At 41.5% G+C, this 20,760-nt stretch overlaps 1 protein-coding gene across 11 annotated transcripts in view; it reads left to right on the plus strand.

Annotated features, from left to right (window-relative positions):
- SLC8A1 (solute carrier family 8 member A1) overlaps positions 1-20,760 on the plus strand; it is a 376,061-nt gene that overhangs the window by 307,777 nt on the left and 47,524 nt on the right. For 8 of the 11 annotated variants that reach the window (XM_074331917.2, XM_074331918.2, XM_074331920.2 and 5 more), the window contains 3 exons: positions 1,551-1,619; positions 6,060-6,190; positions 10,172-10,271. In XM_074331917.2, the coding sequence (XP_074188018.1) occupies positions 1,551-1,619; positions 6,060-6,190; positions 10,172-10,271 (300 nt within the window). The remainder of the gene's footprint in view (positions 1-1,550; positions 1,620-6,059; positions 6,191-10,171; positions 10,272-20,760) is intronic. The other 3 variants (XM_088796199.1, XM_088796200.1, XM_074331921.2) reach the window with 1 other exon arrangement.

The raw sequence follows: 20,760 nt of genomic DNA on the forward strand, positions 1-20,760 counted from the left end.
TTTGTAAAGCATTATCTATTGATTCTAGAGCTTTCCTCATTGAAAGGCTCTTGTTTAAACCTATGATCCGGGCACCTAGTATGATAACCCCCTACACATTATAGCTCATTAGAGTTTGTGGAACATTTCTTATTTGTTATATTATTAAATCCTCAACATTATGGGATAAAATTTTATTGTTCTCACTTATAGGAGATGAAATGAAGGTTCAAAGATATTAATCAATCTACCGCAAATCTCCCATCCAGGACTCAGAACATGGCCCTCTGACTTTATGTCCAAGGTCATGTGATGGCTGTTCTAACCCCAGCACTTTTATTTCCTCCCTTCCAACTCCTTAATTCCTACCTGCTTCTTTACCCTTTTTCAATCTAAAGCCCAGCTATGTCTCATAAATGCCATGAGTATGAATTTCAGTCAAATGAAAAACAAGGGGGACCCCAAAAGGGGGAAACAACAGCACATTAATTTGAATATTTTTAATAAAACTAAGTATTTTGGCTCAGTTTGGAGAGGAGAGAGGCATGTTTGATTCCAAAAACAGGTAGCTGTATTGTTTGCTAATTAATTAAAAGTGTATAACAGTCAATATACCTCTTTAAAAGTTACTCTTCCAATCATATTATACTCATCATGTAGTAGACTAAATAAGGCACGTGGCTTTTTAAAGAAGCTGAACTATGAAAATGCTGACAGTTGAAAACACCTTAATCACTCTACTATATAGGTTAGAGGAACAAATCCTTTTCAAGTTCAGTTTCATTTTACCATTAAGAAAACGAGTCTCAGAGAAATGTTTTGCCCAAGTTTAGACAGCAAGCCTATGACAGAGTTGGCACCACGTCCTCCATCTCATGATTCCCAGGTCAGGTATGGGTAGCTCTTGGTAGGAGGCAACAGTAGGTAGATATGGCAGTCCACTGAACCAGGAGTTTAATGAAAATCATAGGCCTAGGTAATCCAGTCAGTCGCCGTGACCATGACCATGGCATACCCACATAAAGCTTGCCAGTGAATACAACATTCTCCCATTCACACCGCCCAGGAAACAAATAAGCATGTTTCCAGATGTTATGCTACTTGTTCCTCACACAAATCTGTGATATGGACAGAGCAGGTACGATTGTCCCCATTTTGCATGTGGGAAACTGGGGAAATGGCCTGCTCGAGGCTATGTCGTTGGCACCAATAGGAAAACCAGGCTACCTGTCATCACACCAAGTGCTCTCTTCTGTTTCCTGTTGCCTCTGGAAGCAGTAACTTGAAGAACATGGATACTCCATTTCAGACACCTTCGGGAATCTGGCTACACCCCCGGGCTGTGGTGTGTGTGGTTCCTCCACCTAACCTAGTTTGGCTTGTAGAACACTTCCCCCCTTTACCTGCTCACTTCTGCAGCCTACATAGGAGTGACCTATGACCACTCAATTCTCTAACATTGCTTGTCATGTGTGCACCTCAGTGTGATGTTTAGCTCACTCATTCCACCAAGCTCTGCTAGCGAACCAATGCAATTCATTCTGCTGATTTTCTGCCTGTCCTTTTGCTAGGCCAACCCGTCTTCAGGAAAGTTCATGCTAGAGAACATCCAATTCCCTCTACTGTAATCACCATTGCAGGTACTCATTTCATCATGGTCCTTGAAAACCAGCTTAATTTGAAATTAACTGTCTTGAAGTGTTCTTTAGGTCTTTAGATAGTAAAGTGACACAATTTAGCGCCTGTCCACTCTAAGACATCGCTGAATAATGCAGTGGCTTGTCTGTCGCTGGGGGTTATGGTGGATCAATAACAAAACACAACCCCATCAGCACAGGATAGGAGGCCTGGTAGAGGAAGCAGCATGGACCTCCAGAGAAGATCAATCCCAATGGCCCCTACCTCTCAAGTTTCAATATATTTTAGATTTCTTGCAAATCTTGCTTCTCAAGCTTCAGTTGTTCATTCCAAGTATAATGAAGTGTCTTTGAAAGCAAGCTGTATTTCCTCCCAGAGCCTGCCTTTCCTGCCTCCGGACAACATGATGTTAGCCAGATGTGCCCAGACAATCGTATATCTGTGGGGTTTCTCCAGAGGGGCACATTGACTGACGGGGTGACTAGAGGATTCCGCAACTACCCATATCGCCTGTAGGTTTAGTGCTCAGGCATCATCCTTTGCACTGCATCTCTGGGTGAGGACCAGGATATTCACTCTTCTGTCATCACCATCACCTATCACTGGCCATGGCGGTAGAAACACTTCTACCTGCCCCAATAGGACTTCCCTCATCCCCACCTCCCACACCCCCATTCAGTAATCATGATACCCAGCCCTGACTGCAGAGTTGATCCAGAATATTCCCCACAGAAATAAAAGTACCAGTCTCCTTAGGCTCCTTTCAGAGAGGCAAGCCAAGTGCTGAAATTGTCTACAGATCTCTGCTGTCAGATTTGTCAGCGTAGATCGGAGTGAAGGATTAAAATAACCCTGAGCAAATTGTCCCACCACTAGCCTTGTACCCACTTTCCAAATTCAACATCGTTTGTTAAAATTAAAAATTGCAATACAATCAAGAATGTCAACAGTGGCTCCTCAGACACAGATCCCCTGTGGGTTGTACTGCTTCCTAATAGGGATTTCCACTCTTGGCCCTTCACCACTCACAGTGATGCTGCTTCAAAATGCAGCCTGAGCCAGAAAGCACCAGCAGCAGTTTTTTCATCATTCTGCTTTACGCAGATCCCAGGTACCCATTAGCTTTTGTTACTTGTCATTTGCAAAATCATTTACGCAGGAGAAGGGAGGTCTCCTGCTGGTGATTTTCTCACAGGATTGTTTTGTGTCCTATAAATACTGATTCTAACAGTGGCTATTAATGATGCATTTGATCTTAAAGTTGCATTGTTCGTTAAGACCATTATATTATGTAACTTATTATCAACCTCTCAATAAAATATGGTGAGTTTAAAAAGTTATATATGTATATGTATGGACATACAGAGAAAGAGAGAGAAAGAGAAAATAATTTTCTCTATCTGAGAAGCAAAACTAAAACCACTACTTGCTATCACTCTGCATAAGTAAGGAAATGAAATTAACTTGACCACAGTAAAATAGACTGTTTTTGATCCAGCACTCAAAGTGAAAAGAATACAAATACAATAAATGATACCAAAAAGAAATACTGTTAAATTATTTTTCTATTTAATAAATGGTATCTAAACAGAAGACACTTTTGAAAAAAATATAACTGGGCTCTCCTTGCCAGTGTAAAAAATCTGCACCATAAATGCTAATTTATCAGTATTATTGTAGAGCAGTAATAGGATTTCTCCAGCTGCTTTTTCTCAGTCACGTATAATTATCTCTTAAATTTTCATGACGTTTATTAAGTGAAAATAGCCCTGTCCCTTCCATGACACTATGCCTTTGGCTTTGACTTCTCTCTGCCTGGAATGCTCCTCCTTATCCTGCCACCTCCTAGCCATCCTTACCACCACCTTTATCTAGCAAACTTCTATACATGCTTCAAGGCCAATCTCAAATATCTCCTCTTTCCTGAAGCCTCCCCTGACTCCCTCCGGCAGAGCAAGCTGCTCCCCCTACCATGGTCCCTCATCTCTTACCTTACTGTACTAGAAGTTGTCCCATCTCTATGCCTCGCTTCCCACAAGGCCACCAGTTCCTTGAAAAAGGGGGATCGGGTAGGGGCCTCAGTGTGCTGACATGTGTTAAGTGAACAAATCATCTTTATGTACAACGAGCAACTAGGAGGCTTTTCTGACAGTGAGTTGGAGAGTCCCACAATGCATAGTTGTTGAGTACCTACTACATTTCATATATTGTAATAGGCTCTGAGGGATATGAGGACAGTTCGAAGACCAATGAGACATATTTTTCTATCTCAGTAAGTTTACATGCTGGATATTTGTATGTACAGGTAATTTAAAAAATTTTAAACAGTATATTAGAAGAGTCTGTGTAATTTGATTTCATTTACTACCATGTCCATTTATTTAATACCATGTTCCAAATCATTTTATTTTGTGAAATGCGGCATGAAACAATGCCCCCACATCACCTTTCTTTGGCAATTTCTCTATTTTTTTCCACCTAAATTCCCTTGAATCCCATTAAAAGCAACTTACCATTTATAAGTAAACTACAGAAAAGGGGGCAATAATATTCTCCCCCAATGGCTTTGCAATTCAAAAAAAAAAAAAAATCCAAGTTATGGTAGTGCTTCTGGAAAAATAATTCTTACTTGATGTAAGTCTTCAAGGCATCCGTGTTCAGCCAAGGTTTTGAACAAAGATCTTAATATAACCTACTGTTATGAAAACTACGAGTCACATCCTGGGTTCAAGGATCAGAAAGCAGTAGGAAACAAAACATGCCTGATTTGCACACTGGGTAAATGGGACTTCACATATTTCAGCCCACTCCCCACCCCGCCTACACATGCATAATCTCAAGTACAAATCTTGGGAACACCAATCAGGACCCTTGGCCTGCTTGGGTCAGAACTTCCCAAACCTACTTTTAAAAACATTGCCACTTTTACAGCAAAAATTAATCTCCTTTGTATCTGCCGACATTCAGCAGTTTCTGGCCAGTCCAAAATCATTTCTTTTCAGTCTTCATCTAATTTTTTCAGGACCCTCTAATCCCTGGAGACAGGAAAGCTACTTCTGAAATACCCTTTTAGGAAGACACTATTGAAAGCATACTAAAGGCTACATTCTGCTTTGGCCTTTGGCTGGTTTGGTTAGCAGGCCTCTAGCCTCTCTGCTCCTTGCCCTAGGAACTGACCTAGGAACCAGTTCTCTGCAACATTTGCTAGAGCATCAGATGGAGCCACCACAGCAGGGTCCCTCATCAGAGGGCAGCCCTGTGTCTTTGGAAGGACTGGCAGGCATGGACTCCTGCAGAAGTTGATGCCTCAACCCAAAAGGGAAAAGGCATGGGGTAGAAATCCATCCCTCTCTGCTGCCTTCTCAATCAAAAGAGTCCTACTGCAGGAAGTTTGCCTGGAAAGTTCTAGAAGCCAGGACATCAGGACTGAGGTCTTTCTATACCGCTGATACTACTTCCTTGGAGATGAGGTTTATTCAACTTGACTCTGAGGGGAAGTGGCCTGTCTTGCTCTTGCATCCTGGGCCTGTAGGATAAGGGGACTGAGTTATTACAGGAATAGTGTGTATCCTTCACATGTGCATGGCCTTTTCAGCCTGGAATTTCTCCTAATGACCTTCACTCAGAGAGGAGCCAACTGTGAGCTTCCCCTCATTAATGGACTCTCAAGTCCATTAACATTTTCTCAGCACCCCCTAGCCTCTCCTGGAGTGTGAGCTACGTGGTGGGTCTGGAAATAATCACACTCACATGGTGAGTGGTATTAACTCCCCAACAGCCTCACCCTCACCCTCTTATTTACTTTAAGATGAACATGGTCAAGGTCTTCCTAACACTTTTCAGCTCTGCACCAGAGAGAGGAAGCCCTGGAACAGGCATTTTACTAAAACTTGGAGTGCTTGTTTTGATTCTTAACTTGCAACAGGGGCTCTTGGCAAGTTGAGAGGCTAAGATCGGAAATTCCCTCCCACCATGTCTTTGGCCCTGGGGCATTTTATGTTGACTGTAGAAAGTGGAGAGGAAGAGGCCAGATTCCTCTGTCCCTGGAGTCACTCTAGCTCTTTTCATTGTGTTTCCTTTTGGTCACGTGCTCAAAGAATGTGTGCAAGCAGCCAGAGGAGCCATGGTCCCAGAGGACTGCTGGGTGATTCCCTCGACTCAGGCAACGTGCAGTCTTGCTCATGATGTGCCCCTATAAGTTGCCTTCCCTAATCTGCCCTTTGGCACATGCTTAGGTTGTGGGACATGTTAGTCACTTGCTGTCACAGTGATATGCTGCTTGACACACCAAGTGTCTATCCTCTCCGGCCTGATGATCTCCCCAAGGGACTTTCAGTAGGTCAGCAGGGCTTCCTTCCTTCTTGGTTTTCTTGTAGCAGGGCCCAGGGATTTCCCAATAAAACTGAGCACATTCCTCACTTCCTTGCCCATCCCTTCCACAGAAGAATGTGATGACAAGCAGCCTCTGACCAGCAAAGAGGAGGAGGAGAGGCGCATTGCAGAAATGGGGCGCCCTATCCTGGGAGAGCACACCAAGCTGGAAGTGATCATTGAAGAATCCTATGAATTCAAGGTATGTTTACCAACACCACCCATCATGGAGACCAGGGCCATCCTGGGACCATGACTGTCATAGTGATGGCCTGTCCTGTCAGATCCATCTGTAAAGAGAGGCAGATGTAATTTCTGGAACTGGTTTGTTCATTGTGAGGCCTTCTGAGCAGAATTGGAATTAGAGTTATTAATAATCGGGAACCCAGAAGTCCTATAAACCAAACAGTATCAGAGCCAGGGCTCAGTGGGTGGCATGGGTCACTGCATAGGGTCAGAGGTGCCCCAAAGGGAGAACTTTGTCTGAGGAGACCGCAAGAAAGAAGCAAAGGTGGTTTCCAAGAGACATACTATGTGTAGGAGAAACCAAGCTCTATTTGAAGAAGCTAATAAATCTATTAGAAGCAAAGCATCCACACTGAAATTTAGGTGGCTTTCGTTAGGTGCTAAAAATCAGGAGGCTTTTGTTTTGGAGGGGAGGTGCTAAGCTCTCCCTATGGAACATCGTATTGACAAGCTCTCATTCATATTTAGTCATCCTCTTAGGATCCCAGGACGTTTTAGCACAGTCAGCATACTGAGGGCATAGTGCCTGTCACCAGAGTTTATAATGGAACTGATCAAACTGGATTCTCAGTTCTCTATATAGTGGAAGTTATTTTTGAAAAGTTAAACAAATGGGTCTGGGGGTGAGCTTAGGACTTTGAGGTGCAATTTCCTGTCCATTCGTAGATGCTCCCTCTGATCCTTACTCCACCTCCTACCCCGTCTCACTCCCATGGCTCTAACATCTGAGAAGACCTCAGCAGAGCCACCTCTTAGTTCTGTGGTGGGACATGCAAAGGAACCTCCTTTCTCTGGCTTTCCAGAACTGCAAACCCAGCGCACAGCACTATTTTCCCCACTTATTTTCCAAAAGCAGGCTCTGCTCCTGTCTGGAAAACCAAAATTAGGATTCCAAAAGAAAGAATCAGGCCACCAACATAGAAGCCTCAGTAGTTTATCTGGATTTTTCATCATAGTGGCCTCTTTTCCTTTAGCTGGGCCCATTAATTATTTGTTTAATTTAGTTCCTAAATTGAGGTGGCTGATATGAGACAGGTGGAGAGAAAAAATGTATTTGCAATTAAAGTAGAATTTTTAAAAGATAAAAATGCAATTAAACTTTTCCCTTCAGGCAATTGAAAATCTGTTAACTCTTCCTTTCACTTGTTCCCATAGAAAGAGCGAGCGGGGCTCAACAGCCGGATCTATGCTTTCTAGGCAGACTCTGACCCTCACAGCCCACCCGCTGTTTGATCTGGCTCACTGCGTACACATGACTAGTACACACATAAGCTCCCTGTAATTCCAGAGGTACGGATACCTCAGACTGCTCATTTCTATGGACCAGTCTGTCCAGATGTATCCAACCTCACTCTTCCTCTTGCACCTTCTTTTCATCTGGAATCAGAGGGCCTGGTGCCACTTGCTGCAGCAGAGAGATTCTATGGCTTGGTATTTCTATACACGCTTGCCCCGCACCCCTCCAAGGTAACTCATCGGGAACTATGTGTTCTCTCCCTTATGGCACAATCCTCCCATGCCCTGGTGACTAGGAAGAGCAATCACAGTAACTTCCTGTAGGAAGCACTGGGTTGAGTATGAGAGCGCACCGTCTTCCAAGCACCAACGCTTTCTTGAGTCCAAAGGCCTCTCTGGTAATCACTCCAATCATCTGAGCATTTGAAAGTCCCCCCTAGTGTCTTTACATAAGTTTGTTCGGGGTACTTATCTTCCTAAAATAGTTTCCGTAGACTACTTCCTCCCATCTCCTCAAAGTTCAGCAGTACAATTATTGTCATCACTAAAAGGCACTTTGGGGGCATTTTTCTGAAGCGTTCTCAAGTATCAATTTTGATATGATATTATTCTTTCAAGAAATTTATTTTTCTAGATGATGGCTATTTTGAAGAATTTGTTCAAGGTTCTTGGAATTGCATTCAAGATCCAAATCTGGGTGACACCTCACATGTCCCACTCTGCTTTGCCAACTGGGTTCTTGTTTCCTTGTGACTAAGGGCTTGGCTTTCCTAAAACCCATTGCTGAGCAAGTCTAGGGCTGTAAAGAGTTGATCACTGGCATATAGGAAACCTACATGTATAGGTGGCAACCTCCAAGTTTAAGTGTCTGAACTTCAAATTCATCGTATTCACTCCCCCTCCTCCCATAGGCCAAGAGATGACACATATGCAAATTAAGTCCTAGGAAGAACCCAAGCTATCCCGTAGTCCCCCAGGGTTAACATAAACTAAAGTTTACAATCTACCCTGGGTTTTACATTTTAAATTTAGTTTATCTTAAAACTTTGTTCTTTGGAGATATTTCTTGAGTCAAGTCTGCATTCAACTGTTAGACCAGTTTATCTGTTCAATTGTTTATCTCCTGGTGATAAACATGGGATTCTCTGCCTTGGCTTCAGAACAAAGAGATTTCCTTTGGAAAGACCTGCCCCAAGTTTCCATTACATTTCGGAAAACTCAGGGTCATTTCTTGTTACAGTCTACACAGAACTTTGAATTGACATCAACCAAGACACTCAGAGTACTGGATGAAACATGGCTGAGTCGAGAGAGAAAAGGCAAATGCTTGTCATGTGTTTCAATTTATGGTGGCCAAGAGCAGTGACGGTCACCGCTATTATCAGGGGCACTCGCAGTTTTAGACACAAGGCTAGAGGCTAAAAGGTCACCACCTTCAGCACAAACAAGCTGGTAAACAATGATGTTGGAAAACCAGAGTGGACCAGTAGGAGATGGGCCCTTTCATGCTACATCTCAATGTTTCAAATTAGTTGAAATGACTCTTGTTTAACTAATGTACTTGACATTCTGGTTTAGCTTTAGCCGTTGGTACAGGCCCCTCAGATTGCACTGTTCTTTTTACTTCCAGTTAGCTGATAACATGCCCTCTCAAACCATAGTCAATTCAGGTACGCTGCCTTAAATATGTACAGAGTTTGACCTAACACAAATAATACGTGTTTTCTGCCTCCTTGCAATGAGTGGAAATGCGAGGATGCTCTGACAGTAAGTGCAGATGTTTGGTAGACTAGTCAATGCGGTCGTTCCTCTGGGAAGAGCAGGAAGCCTTCTCCCTGTAGTTGCTATGATTTGTGGTAGTGCTTTGGGTGCATCTGCTTCCTTAGTTTTCTTGTGAACACTGGGCTGCTCCTGTTGTTATATTAACTGACAATTAGAAAGCTAGAGTGCTAATTGTACAAAACCAAGCGCTTACAAAAGGTCGAAAGAAAAATAAGAGGTTCAGTGTTCGTAAAGCAGGGGGAAGGAAATTCAGTGCAAAGTAAATTGCAATGTGCTCTAAACCATACGAATTGACGTTTTCTTGTCTTGTTTTTTTGTTTGTTTGTTTGCAACAGGAATAGGGTTGAGAGTGAATTCTCTACTAGCTGGCAGGCTGACAAAAGCAGTAGCCAAAGAACATGCAGCTGGATGATCATGCAGCAGCAATCTTGAGCCTCTGCTCTCTGGCTGCGTTACGTTGATAAACACAAGTACAATATCAGTTTTTAGTTTCTTCGTCTGTCTTCCACTTCTGGTTATTCGCAGATACGTCATGCTGAGCAGGGCATATGTTAATTCAGTTGCAGACAGCACACTAGAGAGGAAGCCAGTAGAGAAGCAAGTTCATAAAGCATGCAGGGGAAGGAGGGGCTTTTGCAACATCTGCTATTCTAAATTCTGAGGCCCTTCTTCATTGGCCATTAGGCAGTGAAGGAGGCTTGTATTTGCTACGAAGAAGTTTCCATTTCAGTATGTTTCCAAGTAAGGACGGTGCCTGTTTGCATAATCATGGCAGTGTTTGATGTCAATACTGGCGTTCTGAGCCTAACATCTGCTACCCTTTATATAACTCTGGGGTTTCAAAATCAACAAAGTCTTAGATTTTCCAAGGCCTTAACTAACCCAGCAGTCACTATCTTATCCTTTTCAACCTTTCTAGAGTACCGTGGACAAACTTATTAAGAAGACAAACCTAGCCCTCGTGGTTGGGACGAACAGCTGGAGAGAGCAGTTTATTGAAGCTATCACTGTCAGTGCTGGTGAGTGCCTTTCTCTGCATGTTATCAATTATGATGGGCTGAGCTGAGCTTACTTCTACTGTGACCACTTGGTCTATGTCCAAGGCTAAGAAAGTCCATGACAAAAATTAAAAGAGAAATAAATGTATCTGTAGCATCTATGCACATTTTGGAAGCTAATTTAGACTTTCGGGATGAAGCAAATGTCCTCAAACATGACATTCCTCTCCATCTACATTGCGTCTTTCTCTCTGGAAATAGACAAAATAAATATAAAGTGTTTTGTGTATCTATCTAACGAGTAGCCAATCCCAAGGCTTTGTCTGGAGAATTCCCTGAAAGCTGAAGTGGCCAAGTGAAGGTCCCAAAGGACACAGCAAAATCATAGATGGGACAGGATGACATTAAGACACTTCACCACTACCGTCTGCGTCATTTTACACTCCCTTCAACAATGTCTAATGAAGAAGTGTCTGCACTGGCTCGAGAAGTGGAAATAGAATCACATTCTATTTCTTCTTGTACAAGCAAAGTGCAGAGTTTTATTTAGGAAAATCCTGCAAAATGAAGTGTTTTTCAACCTCAAGGAGCTAGAGAGCTGAAGGAATTAAATATAGAAAGAATTTCCTGCATTGTTGAACCTTGTCCACTGTCTCTGTGATTGTGTAAAGATAGAGGAAAGTCCTCACAGAGTCATGAAAGCAACATTGGAGTGGGATTTTTTTTTTTCCAGTTCTTATGCACCATTGCCACAGGTTTTTTTCTCTTTAAAGATCCCCACAGGCTCATCTTCTACTGCTGCAGCTAATGAACAAAGCTAGAGTTTTCTAAATAGTGATTCCCAAACTGTAAAATATGGAAACAGCATCACTAACAGTTGGGCCATGACTTCTAACACAACCCACTCATTCCAATCTGCCACATAATAATTTGACAGATCTCCCAAGTGTTGTGGGAACAGAGGGTGCTAAAAATTTTTGTGCCTGTTTATTATTAGTGCTCTTTATAATCACACTCTGGTTGCTTACAGTTGAGTATACATTGGAAATTTATGAGTATTAAATGATGAGTACTTGCTTAGGAGAGTAGATTTGGATTTAATGTAAATTCTAATGGGGGAGGGGGAAATGCCCTGTCATTTGGGCTGCTATAACAAAATATAGACTGGGTGGCTTATAAACAAAAGATATTTATTTCTAACAATTCTAGAGGCTCGGAAGTCCAAGATCAAGGTACCAACAGATTTATGTCTGGAGAGAGCCCTCTTCCTGGTTCATAGACAGCTGTTTTCTCCATGGAGGAAGGGAGGAGCTCTCCAGAGTCCCCAAGGGCATTAATCCCATTCATGAGGACTGTGTCCTCATGACCTAATCATCTTCCATAGACTTCATCTCCAAATACCATCTTGTTGGGGGCAAGGTTTCAACACATGAATTTGGGAGAGACACCAACATTCAGTCAGTAGCACTCCTTCATCATGGCTATGGGTTCTATAAATCGAAGATTTGTAACTGAGGCATGAACTATATTCCCTCTTCACAAAACGGAAAACTAAAAGGACAAAGATGACTTGAATAAGAAACTGCTGATGTGGCCAGTGGTAGAAGAAAAATAACCAAATTGTTTTACGGGCTTTGACATACAAAAATTGAAACATTGCAAGCAATATAAGCCTTAATGAACCATTCCTAATAGTTTCTAGGTTTCCTTTGGCAGCATTTCTGTATAAGCATTTCTATAATGATCACGTGTTGGACATCATTCATTCATTTTTCTATAGGTCAGTCGTTGTTCTTGGTGTGAGGGACAGGACAGTGAATGAAACAGACAACTACTCCTTCCTGAGTGGAGCTTACATTCTAATGGAGGAGACAGCAAATAAGTAAACTAAAATATATGTGTGATGGTGAGCTTCTCGTGGAGAACAACAAAGCTATGGAGAGAGACAGGAATTATGTGTAGTAGCTGCATTGGATGGTGGCCAAGAAGATAACATCAATAGGTGCATCAATGTTGAATTTGCTTTCCGAGCAGTGGAGTGGTTTTGTGTTGGTTCGTCCCCACATTTTTGTTACTCTCAGGGACCAGGGTAATCATTTTATGACCTGCCTGTGGCACCGGAAAAGGGTAGTTTTAAACAGTGAGAGATATTATGTCACTAACAAGGACAAAGTTGTGTATTTGACCCTGGTCAGAGCAGGTATACAGAGAAACAGCTAGAAAGATGCTAAGACTGCCTTACTTAAACGGGGAACATTTTGGTTTGCAAACATTTTCATAAATTATATTGAATTAAATCCTCTCAAAGTCCCATGAGGTGGCTGTGAAGATTAGGCTTACCTTCTAGAGGAAGACGCTAAGCCTCAGTGAGGCTGTATGGCTTTGCAACGCAGTTCAGAGCCCTGATCCACCAAATACTAGTCCGATGTCTTGTCCACTGCGCTCCAGAGAGAGAGAGGAATTTCAAAGTGAGAAAGTTGCTCCCCACTTCTGTCTCCGTGCTGTGACACTAGTCTTGTCACTTCTGCTGGCACTATGGTTTTAACACTCTCATGATGGGCCTAACTCCTGCCCAAATCCTTTGAAGGACTGTTAATGAATGAAATGCAAAACCTCGCAAGTATTCTTATTTGTCATGCAATATATTGTGTGTTATGTTTCTAAAGCACCGATGGGGAATAAGACAAAATTGGTTTTAGAAACTTGCAGGCTGCATGTAAATCGACCTTATTTACAATTTTCAGACCAAATATCAGAAAAGCAAACCCATATTTTACAAGCACCAAATTACATGGAGGGCAGTTAGAAAGCTCAATGTTTGTTGTTAGGATTAAATTTAAGTGTCTAAAGAATGTTAATTTTCTTAGGTTGTTAAACGACCAATAAAATTTGTAAAGCAGCCTTTATTGAAAACAGACTTTGATTGGATTTTAAGATTTCAGGACTAAATATTGTGAATCAGAAAGGTTTGCCTTATTAAAAATATTAAATCGCTTTTAAATGGCTCTACTGAGAGGTTTTTCTCCTGTGCAATTTTCTGTGCAAAATTAAGTCTATATATCTTGCTAAACAAAAATAATAATTTTGTAAGTAGGATTTTGCTTCAATTTCTCTCTGATTATATTTAAACTCATTTCAAGGTAGCCCCCTGGCCGTTTTTTGTTCCCCTACTTTCCCTGAATTTCATAGCTCAGTAGCTGGGCCTCCTATGGCCATGATGTATCGGTGAGCCAAGTTATTACCGTTCAACATTTGAAGAGTTAAAGGATTTATGAGACTGCAGAGATTAGGAAGAGATTAAACAGTCATGTGCCAGTGGCTCTCCTTCTGCCATTTCCGAGTGGAATACCAGGAATGGTGGCCTGTGGCAGTAAGTGGCTGTCAGGAATTTGCAAGGCCTGTACCATCAGGTGCTTTGAAGAGGTGTCAGCAGATGTTCTTCTAAGTGAAGCTAGCACGCCCTGTATGTCCATTTGGAATTTCCCCCAATGCCTCCTTCTTTCTAGTGTCTCAGCAGGGGAAAATGGAGGGTTGGCTTTAAGCAATTGGGTACCAGCTGGGATACAAGGGAGAAACAGATGTGTCAAGGACGAGGGCAAACATTAGTTGGGTAAAGAGAACCAAATGGCAAGGCCAGCTGCACAATCACCACATGGCTGTTCTTCACAACAGCCTTGGGCCTCACTCGGCAAGGTGACACAGAGAGAGATTGCAAGCCAGGGTTTGAAGGCAGATGTGGGTTTGTGTCTCAGACCTCTAAAAACTCTCTGGGTGACTCTGGGCAGATGACTTCACCTCTAAATCTCAGTTCCTCACCTGTAATGTGGAGACAGCTGCTCCTCACTCATGGAGTTGCTACAAGGATTAAGGCAATACATGTTTTCATGAGGGCGAGCTCTACTTTTGGATACCGCATTTGCTTGGGAGGCAAATCATACTGAAGATCCTACAATAAAATATCACCACATTTGGTCCACTCATGTTAATTACTAAAATGGCCAAGTGACTACAAATACTCCTTGTCCGTTTTGAGTTGCAGTTTTCCACATACCATTTTACAGATAAGACAGAGAAAGATTCAGAAAAACAACGTAACTTGCTCAAGAAGCAAAGCTGGTACATGACAGTAGAAGGGCACAGACCAGCCCAAGATTCATTCCAGGGTGAAGAGTGTACTCACTTGCTGTGCCTAAGCCTGGGTACACTCATGCACGCACACAAGCACTCCCATGAACACATTTACACACATACACATGCATGTTTGGGTGCAAATGCACGAGCACACAGAGACACACATACACAAACACATGTGTGCACACAGACACACACAAAAACGCTGAACACACACACACACACAGAGACATGCACCTGCCCCTTATATGGCATGTACCTACATTCATTTGGATAACTGAGCCACAGCTTGAAATACGAAGGCTTTTTTTATTCCCCTCAATATTTGTCAAGTCTCTTGAAGTCTCGTTCACAGTCCCTTAGAGAGAATGCCAGTCAAGTCCCTAAAGAACACAGGGAAGTGCTTGTTTGCTTAGGTGTATCCACATTCTTTCCAGAAAGTCAACATGCGATCCTCTCTTTTACCTAATAATTTTAAGTATCCAGCACTAAGAACTTTTCTGAAATTCTTTGACTTTTGACACATATTTTGCATGTCTGCCACCAGTAGTTACTGGCATTGTCATAATGAAAGAACACCCAAAAGTGGCAAAAAAAAAAGCCTTTTTGTAGTCTTGGTTCTATCTCTTACCAACTCTATAACCTTGACAAAGTAACTTTTCTGAATTTTAATTTTATCATCAGTAGAAGAAGAGGGTTGGACTAGGCAAGTTCTAAGATATCACCCCCTGTTAAAATGTGGAAGCTCTGTCAATGGTCGTTAGAGTTCTACAGTATCTCTGATGGCATTGCGCTTCCTGGACCACCTGAGTTTGGCAGTGGGAAAGTATGCCCTTGCCACCTACCTAGCTTGCTTCAATCAAATATTCAGACAATAACAGCATATAGTACAATCTAGCTTCCTAAAAGGAAAAGGATGACAGGATAGTCTTCAAAGTGGAGCCTCAAGTGAGATGATAACTTCAAAAGTGCCTATTTTTTTCTTGCTTCATAATTGGAGCTCAGAAATGTCTGTGGAATCCTTTATAGTAGAAGGGCAGACATTCAACATGAGGTCAAGCTGCTAGATTTAGCTGGCCTGTCCACACTCACCAGGCTTCACAGTAGGTTACCATCAGAGACCTGACTTCCGCTAAATAAGAGTGGAGGGCATGGTCTCCCGAGCCCACCAAACCAATGTGGAGATTAGTTCAGTTTGGGGGACTCTTCTGTCATCAGTCTTTCATCCATCAGTCTTTCATCCATGCTTGCTATATGGAGTAATAAGTGCTCTCAATTAAATTGAATTATTTCATAGCAAAAGCTGTCAACTTTATGGTGCCCCCCCCAGACAATAATTCACTTGAAAATACTCTCAACCTGAAGACAGATCCACTCCTTAAGTCTTAAATAATAAGTAATAAAAATGGTACCTCTAATGAGTTTCAAGGGATTGCTATGCAATCTAGACTAAGCAGGTATCTTTCTAGTATCTCTTCTATTATTGAACATCATTACTGAGGAGACACTCTCATTACTTAATGTGCTAACCCATTGAAATTCCCATTTAAGCAGTTAGAAAAAAATGCTTCTGGGTCAGGTTTGATAGAGCCTCAGTGTGATTTGTAAGATAATCAAAATTGTAGGGGAAGAGGCTGTTAGAGATTGGGAGTTTTCATTTTGCCCTGTTTCCTGTGTGACTGTAATGATTATTTATTATTTTTTAATCTAAAAACCATAAGCTTACCGAGGTTCATGAAAGAGGATGTAATTTCATGAGAAACAGTAGCTATACCTAATTGTTTTAAAGAAAGTCTATCAAAAAAGCCTATATGTGAAACTGTGGCTCTTTTTTTGCTTAAGTAATGTTACTATTTATTTGCTGTCTACTACATGGCCACTGCTTTGTATATATTCTTTCTGTTCCTCACAGCTAAACTATGAGGTATAGTATTTTTTTGTCGTAAGTTTACAGTTGAGAATCCTAAGACCCAGAGTGGATATTTAACATGTTTAGTTAGTGTCACACAACTAGCAAGTGGCCAACTGGATAGGAAAATCCATCTGAGCCCAAAAGCCAGTAAGCTTATAGCACAACCCTTGGTGTCCCTCCTACAACTTTAATTCAGGTCTTAAGCGGCCAGGTTTGAAATGAGTTAGTGCCAGAGAAAATGACAGAGTTGATGAGTCTTTCATTCTCAGTTATACATGGTGAAGTTAAGGGTTTAGAAATGAGTGTGTAAGCATTGGACAAAGATGCAGAAGGACCAGAAAATACCAATCGTGGAAAGTGGACAGGACCCGTCACTGCATTTTCCAGAAAGTCCAAATTTAATCCCATCATGAGGAATCCAGAGGTACTTTCAAATACTTTTTGTGATCTTGGAATTGTATTTATATTTGCTGCTAGGACATCGATGACCTCTGTCTTTGGAACATGGAAATAATAAAGGATCCTCTAAAGGACCTTTCACTTTCCACTATGAATGTCAACTTGCTTTCCATGGTGCTAATATTTGAAATTTAGGGGCCTGACTTTAATCAAATGGAATATCTGCCTTAGAATACATGTGAGATAAATTGGGTAATTTGGCCAAAGCTCATTTAAGACATCAAATACTTAAGACACACTGTCCAATAGTCACATTAACTAAATACAGTAACTGCTCTTCCTCACTTTGAATCAGATATCAGAAAGTAAAGCTTCTTGAACACCTTATCAGAGCCCCTTTCAAAACTGCCCTCACTGGATTAAAATTTAATTAGAATTCTAATTTTTCACCTTTAAAGTATAATATTGAAAATAATTATTTTCTCTTTCTTTAGAGTTATTTATTCATGACGTCACTATATATTTTTTAAAACATGATAAATTTCCACTTTACTTTAAAGAAAAGTTTTATTTTCCCAGATAATTAATTTTTATCATGTCGGCAATTAGAAAATCATAACTACATAATTCAATGTTTTCTTACTTGCTTTGGCCATCAGAAAGTTTAGTCAATTTTTTTTTTTCCCAAGTCTTCAAAATTTACTCAGCTCAAGTATCTGAAAGCATTCTTTATTTCTGCTTTCTTCAGACATTTTTTGCCCTATTTTATCTTAAAGTATCTTATGCTCTATTAATAGGTACAGATTTTCTCAAGTCCTCTTATAAGTAGGAAGAGCTAAGTTAAAATGCTTTTTTAAATAGCAAATCTGTCCTATTTACCACTATTTCTCTAGCACCTATTTTCTCAATGATAAGTATTTGTTGAATAAAGAATGAATGAATTTATATGTGAATCAATGTTTCTCAATCCACATGTAACTGGATCAAAAGCCTGTTTTCATTATATCATACTGCCATGTTTGATCTAGAAAAAAAATCTATATAAATACATGCAGACTCACACACACACGCATGTATTTTTACACATAAAATATATTTATTTTTGCATGTGCAAATTGGATATGCAAATCTATTTTTAAATGACATTTTCTTTTTATTTTCCTAGTGGAATTTTACTGTTATTTAGCTGATAATCGTGATCCTGAGAAAGGGAAAAAGCAGAGGGCAATAGTAAGAAAGAGGATAACAGTAAGTTCCGGAAAACTATTTATGGGAAATACACTAGGCCTATATTGGTAGGGAGGCAAAGCAAATCTAGGATGTCTGTCATGTTAAAAATGTCAGTGATAGCAGAATAAAATATTGAATCAGGTAGCTTTAACTCCCAGGTTCAGAACGAGGCAGGCCAGTTACACGGGTGGGAGTACAGAGACCCGAGAGAAAGAAGTAATTATTTTCTAGCCCCTGGATATGCTTTAGCTAATATTTCTGAAAAGACGATTGGCTTGTTTGGCTGTTTGCTTATTACAAAATCTTGAGGAAAACACTGTAGTGGAGGACTCCGGAATGATTCAAAGCTCTTATTTGTAAGCTTGAAGTCTTGTCTCTAATGAGGCTTTTGTCTGGAGAGGCAGCAGCTCAGCTCTGCAAACAATGCACCATCATTGGATCCAGTAGTTCTTTTGTTGGCATGGGCTGCTGTGATGTGAATACAGTTTGCAATGTGAACACAGTTTTAGTTGTTGCTTACTAATCAATGCACGAGGCATAGAGGGCCTTTCATCCCAAGCCAGAGCCTTTGTACACTATTTTTAGCAGGGGAAACATTTCAGCATAATTCTAAGAGGTGAAAAAAAAGGAGAAAACATAACCAACATGCACATACACACCCAAAAGCAGAGGGGAACATCATAAAAGTGACTTGCAGCATTAATTCTTGCTTTTCACAACCTGCTCTCTCGATAAAGACCTTTTCATTCCGATTCCTGCCATCAAAAGCCACTTGCCTGAACCTACAGGCTTTGACACACACTCCCCACCCTCTGCATCTCTCCTGCTTTGCCTGTGCCTGGTCTGGTCTGGCTGGGTGTTGTGTTTTTTAAGTCCTGTTAGGGCATCTGAGACCACAATCCCAGCACAGAGCTGAAAAGGAGCTTACAGAATCAACTATTCCAACCTCTCTTTTTTGGTAAACAAAAAGCTGTGACCAGAGAGGGAAAGCGTTCCATCCAAGGTCACACAGAGCCTGTTTTAGAATCCGAGGTTCATGCTACACCAGACAGCATTGCTCTCATTTTTCTTTTGGAGTTGGCATTTGTGGAACTATTGCCTTAGCCCTTATTTCCCTGATATTGTTCCCTAAGGACCCCTGAGCTTCTTGATGATGTGATGCTCCAGCATTAGAAGAAGCAAAGACCAAAACTTTCCTGGGCCAACAATTTAAAGGCACTGAATAGAGTGAATGGCCCTGCCATTGATAAATAGATTTTTTTGGGGGGTCAGACAAGCCTTGCAGCAACCCTGTGCAGTAGGTATTGATGACCCCCTTTACGAGATGGGCAAACAGAAATTAGGATTCACACCCTGACCCAGGGTTCTGATTCAAGGTCAGTCTTCATTCCATCTTGTCAGACTCATGCCTCCCAGAGTTTAATGCCTGTGGGTCACAGGCTTAAATCTATTTGTGGCACTTCGCTTTTGCCTCGGGGCCTGTGCACAAGCGGTTTCTCCTGCATGGAAGACTTTCCCTCCACGTCTGGATGTCCTCATCATTAAGGCCTCCGATCACAGACACCTCAAAGGAGTTTCTCAACCACCCAGTCACACGATTATGTTACCAACTTGATGTTGTCATAGCCATATCAATATCTGAAATTACCATGTTTGTCCATTTGTTTTATTTGATTATTACCTATCCGCCCTTGGAAGTTCTATGGGTCTGTTTGGCTACACTTCCAATGCCTGGAACTGTGCCTAACACAGAAATTATGAATAAATATTCACTGAAGAAATAAATGGTAAAGTCACTCTTGCAGCCACTCCTTTCCCTTTGAAGATTTCCTACAGATACCGGTCCAGGTTAGGAGGTCAGACTAGGCTGAGGATACAAAATAGTGGCCTGACCTCTCGTAGTTTTAGAGCTCAGACCTGGAAACTGAATGCCATTTGTGGTATGCCCTAACCAAATAAGGAAAACAGGCCATGGACTTCCTAATGAGAGAGAAAGAGATCTTTGTAAGATGGTTTCTATTGAAGAAAAGCATAACAGCTTGATGCAGGGTTATCATTTATGAAAGACCATAAAGCCACTGGCAGACAGACAGACTTGGTTGTCAACACCCACCGTAGCCAGCCTAGTCTCTAAAAAGGAAGTGTGCGTGAGCAGTGAGGGACGAGCAATGCTCTATCTGAATTTCATTAATGAGCTGATCCGCCCATCCAAAACTGGTGTTACTACATGTAAGATTACAGCTTCTCTTTAAAAAAAACCTCTCAATTATCTTTCCAACGGCACCAAAGAGAAAGTTAGTGATGGCTAGCCTCAATTTCCAGAAGAGATGGAAGTACAAGGAGCAGCTGTGAGGTACCCAGGAACATGTAACTCATCAAAGACTCTTTGATGTCAGTGGCGGACTCTATTTAGTGGGCTCTTGTTGAAAATCACAACAGAGAGAAGGAAACAGGCAAGTGGATGAGGGGTGCCCTGAGTAATTGCAATCACGTTGTATTGTGCAAACCAAGACCATGATTAGAATCTTAGATTCTCCACGTATATCAACACTTTGCCAGCTAATCAACTCACAAACCCCAGGACCAGCACAAAGTCCCTTCAAGTGACCTGAGACCAGGAAAATAGTCACAGAGGAGGAAGTTGGTATTGCTATAGCCCTTCCCATTTGCTACACAGACAGATATTTGCCACCCAAATGAAGAGAATCCCATTTCCCAATAGGGCTGATATAAACCACTGATAGAGGATTTTCCCGAAGGTGATAGGAAAAACCACACTCTTTGGGAAGAAGAAAGGAAGTAGAGCCATCCATCATTCCCCCAAAAAGCATTCAATAA

The sequence above is a fragment of the Rhinolophus sinicus genome, chromosome 2, assembly GCF_057876585.1.
Source record: "Rhinolophus sinicus isolate RSI-liver-muscle chromosome 2, RSI-T2T, whole genome shotgun sequence".
In the NCBI taxonomy this organism is placed as follows: Eukaryota; Metazoa; Chordata; class Mammalia; order Chiroptera; family Rhinolophidae; genus Rhinolophus; species Rhinolophus sinicus.